Consider the following 4970-nt stretch of genomic DNA (forward strand, 5'->3'; position numbering starts at 1 on the left):
TTAGCACCGGCATCGGTACCTAAACTGGATGTCGTTCATGGGTCGTATCACGCCAAACCCATAGCGGGTCTTGTCGATGGGAGGGATCTCCTCCTGCTGATTGATCAGTTCCAGATCAAAACAAGCCAGCATCAGGAAGGCGAAAAGCTTGATTTCGTTGGTGGCAAAGTAGCGGCCGGGACACATGGAGGCCCCAGCTCCAAAATGCATGGCAAAATATTTCACCTTCTCGCCATTCTTAAAAAATTCCTTTTTGTTGCCGTTTTGGCTAAGGAAATGGTCGTATTTGAAGATCTGGGGCTCTGGATGGATTTCGGGGTCCATGTGGACCGAGAGGTAAGGGAAGAGGCCAATTTTGTCACCTTTACGCAGCAGGTAGGACTTCCCATTGTGAAGCTTCAAATCCATGTCTTGTAAAACCATTCGGATCAACAATGGTGCCGTCACCAACCTCAGGGTCTCTTCCAAAGTGCTGTCCAGGATGGGCATTTGGTTTAGCATCTCCTTGGTGACGTTCAAGGGCTTCTCGCGGGAGGTCACCTCTTGGCCTGACTTCTTCAACACCTCCAGGATCTCCTTCTTGACCTCTTCCATGGCTTTGGGATGCTTCATCAGGTATTCCAGAAGCCAGAAGGAAGCTGGACTGGTGTTACATAGAGCGGTCCAAAGGAGCAGGAACATGTACCGGTCTGTCATCTCTTCTGAAATCCCACTTTCGGCCAGCTGTTGAGCCTGGTCACTGATCCACCGGCTGAAGTTGTCCTTCTGGTAGATGTTCTTCACCGAAAGCTTCTGCCAGAAGTAGTTCCAGAGGTTCTTCATTTGGCCCCACTCCCATGGGGTCAACAAGGCGTACGATAGGCGTGGGAAGAGCTTCTCGTATTTGCAAAATTCGATATACATCTCTTCGGTGTGATGCTGGTCTTTTTGTTTCACCTTTTCTGTCTGGTTTTCACCTTTAGCTTGTTCGGTGCCATACAAAGCCAGATACCCAGCTCGGAAGACCGTATTGGAACAGAAGTGGAACAAGCCGTCTTCTTTCCAGGACTTTGGATCCTCTTTGGAGGTTTCTTGCCATTGGAATAAGATGTCCTGTAAAGCGTCCATCAAGGCTTCGGTTATCACCAACAGGCCATCTCCCTTCAGATGTTTCGCGCTGGAGACTTCAATGATCTTGTGAGTGTCGTGGGAACCCTTGAATCGAAACAACCTGAGAACCAGCTCTGTTGCAAATGGCATAAAGTCCAGTTTGCTTCGGGGTTCCCTGATGATGCCACCGAAAGACAACGGGTCCATCAAGAAGGTGAAGTACTGTCCTGCAATCAAGATGGTGAAGATGTCTCCATGTTTCTTCTGCATGCTTTGCAGGAAATCCAGATTGTTATTTCGGAAGTGCAATGCATGTCCGAGCCAGGGAATGAGTCCTTTGTCCAAAGGGGGTTCATTGGGTTGTCTTCGGCGGAAGACGCCCATTAGGTAGAGGGCCCCCAAAAGACAGACTACCAAGGCAATCACGACTGCAATCCAGAAGGACATCTTGAAGAGTGTGTGTAGTTCAGCACAAGCAGCCTTTTAAACAAACAGGCTCTTAGGAGAAAAGTAGGCATTTTATGGCCAGGAAGGAATTTCGCTTGATGAAGCAAGCCAGGAATTGCAGTTAACCCTTGCAATGGAGAAAAAAAGGAAGGGAGGAAACCAACCTCAGTCCTTGAATGGGGTTTCCACCAGAAAATCCCAAAGAAATCATTAGCAAGCAGGAAGCGAGTTGGGCAGGATTTGAGAATGTGTTTTCCTGACCCAGCCCAAGCGTTAAACACTCAAGGTGTGCAAACAGGAGTCTTGAGAATAAGGTGTAATCTCCTGAGAGAGGGAGACAGGAGAAATATGAATATTTGGAGGGAACCCATGAGCGGAAGGACGATGGTTGTCAGAGAGAGAGAGAGAGAGAGAAAAGACCTGAATGTGAGACTGCTTACCTCAGGATTATTGGGAGGGGGAATGCTTTTATTTTCTTTGTGTTCAAATAAAAATTATCTACAATAAGACTTAGGTAGCTATAATTGCTGCTCTATTTATGGAGGAGGAGGAGGAGGAGGAGGAGGAGGAGAAGAAGAAGAAAGAAAAAGAGAAAGAGAAAGAGAAAGAGGGCTGACCTTCCATACAGGAGATAATTTTACACAGATTGTGATCTTAAGTTTGGATTCTTGAAACCTGGCTGAGCAAGAATTGCACCATTTACCTAAGAAGCTATCCTCTGCGGAAAAAAATTTCAATTATCTTAACATGGCAGCCTTTTAAAACACATTCAATCAAAAGGGTTAAATGTGGGGCTCCCCCCAAATTTGGGGGGAGTCAGGATGATTTTGATGAGAAACCCCCTTCACCCCAATAAAAGGATATAATTTAATCAAACAAAATACCCTAACCAACACTTTTTTCTCAAATTTTAAAGGCAGACCTGGCCTCCATCTTACTGCCCCCAAACTCCACCTTGATCCAATATGTAGACAACCTATTACTAGCCTCACAGTCAGAAGACAGCTGCAGGACAGACACTTATCACTGACTCCAATGCATGAGCGATAGGTGATACAAAGCCTCACCTACTAAGCTCCAATACCTAAAGCAAGAAGTGACATACATACATCACAGCCCCTGGAACTCGAAAACTGGCACCAGACAGGATTAAAACAATACTGGGAATGAAGGATCCACACATCAAAAAAACAGGTTTGAGCCGTACTAGGAGTCTTGGGGTTCTGCCGCTCATGGATTCCTTCATTTGGTGAAATGGCAAAACCTTTGATCCAATTAACTGCAAAAGGTCAACCAGACCCCATTGAATGGACAAAATAATTAACTAACACCTTCCAAAGGATAAAGCAAACCCTAGCCTCCGCCCCCACCCGGGGTTTCCATGATTACCAAAAGCCTTTTCTTCTGTTTGTCCATGAATCTAAGGGTGTGGGTTCAGGGTGCTGGCACAAAAATTCAGTCTGAACCTCAGAGAAGTAGCCTATTACTCTGTCCAGTTAGACCTGTAGCAAGAGGAACTGTTCCCTGATTAAGAGCAGTGGCCGCAACAGTGGAACTGGTTAAGTAATCAAAAGACTTAGTCCTAGGTCATTCCCTCACCTTGCAAGTTCCCCACAACGTGTTTGCTACACTGCTAAAATCACAAACACAAGCATTCACACAACAGCGCCTAGGCCAATACGAAGCAGAGTCATTTATATCAGAGCACATCTCCTTTGAGCGTTGCAATACCCTAAACCCTTCCTGCCCGCTGAACTGTCAGCTGAACCCTTGCACAATGGCGTACACTTAGTACAGGACGCTGAATGGCCTTGCCCAGATCTGACTGACACCCTCTTGCAAAACCCAGAATTAGAACTATTCACCGATGGTTCCTCTTACAAGAAGGAAAGTGAATTACAGGGTCGGCCGTCATTTCCCTCCACGAAACAGTTTGGGCTTCTGTGCTGCCGCCGCGCTACAGTGTACAGGCGGCTGAGCTAATTGCATTGAGAAAAGCGTGCGAGATGGCTGAGAACCAGTTTACCAATATATATATACAGGCTCCAGATATGCTTTTGGAGTCTGTCATGCGACCGGTTCTCTGTGGAAGCAAAGAGGCTTTTTAACATTGAATGGCAAACCAATTGCCCACGCTGACCTTATATCTGATCTACTTAAAGCCATCCAGTTGCCTTCCTACCTTGCAGTCATCCACTGTAGAGCCCACCAAACAGATGACTCCAGCATCACGAAAGGTAACCAATTCGCCAATGCCACAGCTAAATGGGCTACTACCCAACCCGTGCCAGTGTCTACCCAGCGATGCACTTAGAAAACAAAATACAATACCCAGACTTAAAGAAAAATGCAAAGCAACCTATCATGGTGGTTTCTGGTGGGTCCCTGATGGTAGACCCATAGCCCCTAGGCATCTACTGCGCTTAATTTGCCAGCAATTGCACTCTAAAGGGCACTGCGGGACACAGGCAATGGTGAGCACCATAAGGAGGGTATGGTATGCTCCAGGAGTGTACAGTGAGGCTACCTGCATAGCCAGAGGATGTCAAACATGCCAAGCAAACAATTCATCCTCCAAAAAGGCAATCCACCAAGGGGGAAGTCCATGGGCCCAACGCCCCTTTGAAAAACTTCAGCTGGACTACATACAACTTCCAAAGGCTAGCGGTTACCAGTATATACTGGTGTGCAGGGACAAGTTAATCCACTGGGTAGAGGCATACCCATGCCGCCATGCCACAGCCCTGGAGACAGCTAGACACTTACTAAAAGACTTAGTGCCCAGGTTCAGGGTCCCAACTGTCTTAGATATGGACAGAGGGGCACACTTTGTGTCACAAGCTGTCACCTATGTTCTCCAGGCACTTGGAATCAGAGAGGATTCCCTCACACCCTCACTCAGGGGGCGTAGAACATCAAAACAGAGAGTTAAAGACCCTCCTGGATAAGCTATGCCACGAGACACACCTGCTCTGCCCCCAAGTATTACCCATAGCCCTATTCCACCTTAGAACCTGGCCAAGACAAGATCTGGGCATCTTCCCCTTCGAATTACTGTTTGGTTTCCCATCTGACACACTAAAAAGTCTGGACCCACACTCCTTTTGCCTAGAGAGAGGGGAGGCGGTCCTATCTTTTTATCTTATAGCCCTACAGCAGCAGCTCCAAGAATTGTGGAAACAGAGTGCCTTGACGCAGACCCTACCATTGGAAAAAAACCTGTATCCTTTCGAGCCAGGCGACTGAATCGGGATAAAGGTCTATATCAGAAAATCACCATTTCAACCTAAGTGGACCGGCCCCTTCCAAGTCCTGTTGACAACACACACAGCAATAAAAGTTGCAGAAAGAAACTCCTGGGTCCATTGGACACATATAATACCTGCAGTTGGTGGACCACAGTTCCAATATTGAAGCAACACCAAAAGTACCAC

The 4970-nt window shown here is 47.0% G+C and overlaps 1 protein-coding gene across 1 annotated transcript; it reads right to left on the reverse strand.

Moving 5' to 3' along the window:
- Window positions 1-4263, reverse strand: LOC107284342 (5-beta-cholestane-3-alpha,7-alpha-diol 12-alpha-hydroxylase-like). The gene is made up of 2 exons (XM_015812390.2): window positions 4245-4263; window positions 1-1517 (listed from the first exon to the last, which is right to left on the reverse strand). Exons 1-2 carry the CDS (start codon window positions 4261-4263, stop codon window positions 1-3), a joined length of 1536 nt encoding a protein of 511 aa, XP_015667876.2.
- Window positions 4264-4970: the final 707 nt, after the last annotated feature.

This window comes from Protobothrops mucrosquamatus, unplaced genomic scaffold (genome assembly GCF_001527695.2).
Source record: "Protobothrops mucrosquamatus isolate PMUCROS unplaced genomic scaffold, P.Mucros_1.0 scaffold81, whole genome shotgun sequence".
Classification (NCBI taxonomy): domain Eukaryota; kingdom Metazoa; phylum Chordata; class Lepidosauria; order Squamata; family Viperidae; genus Protobothrops; species Protobothrops mucrosquamatus.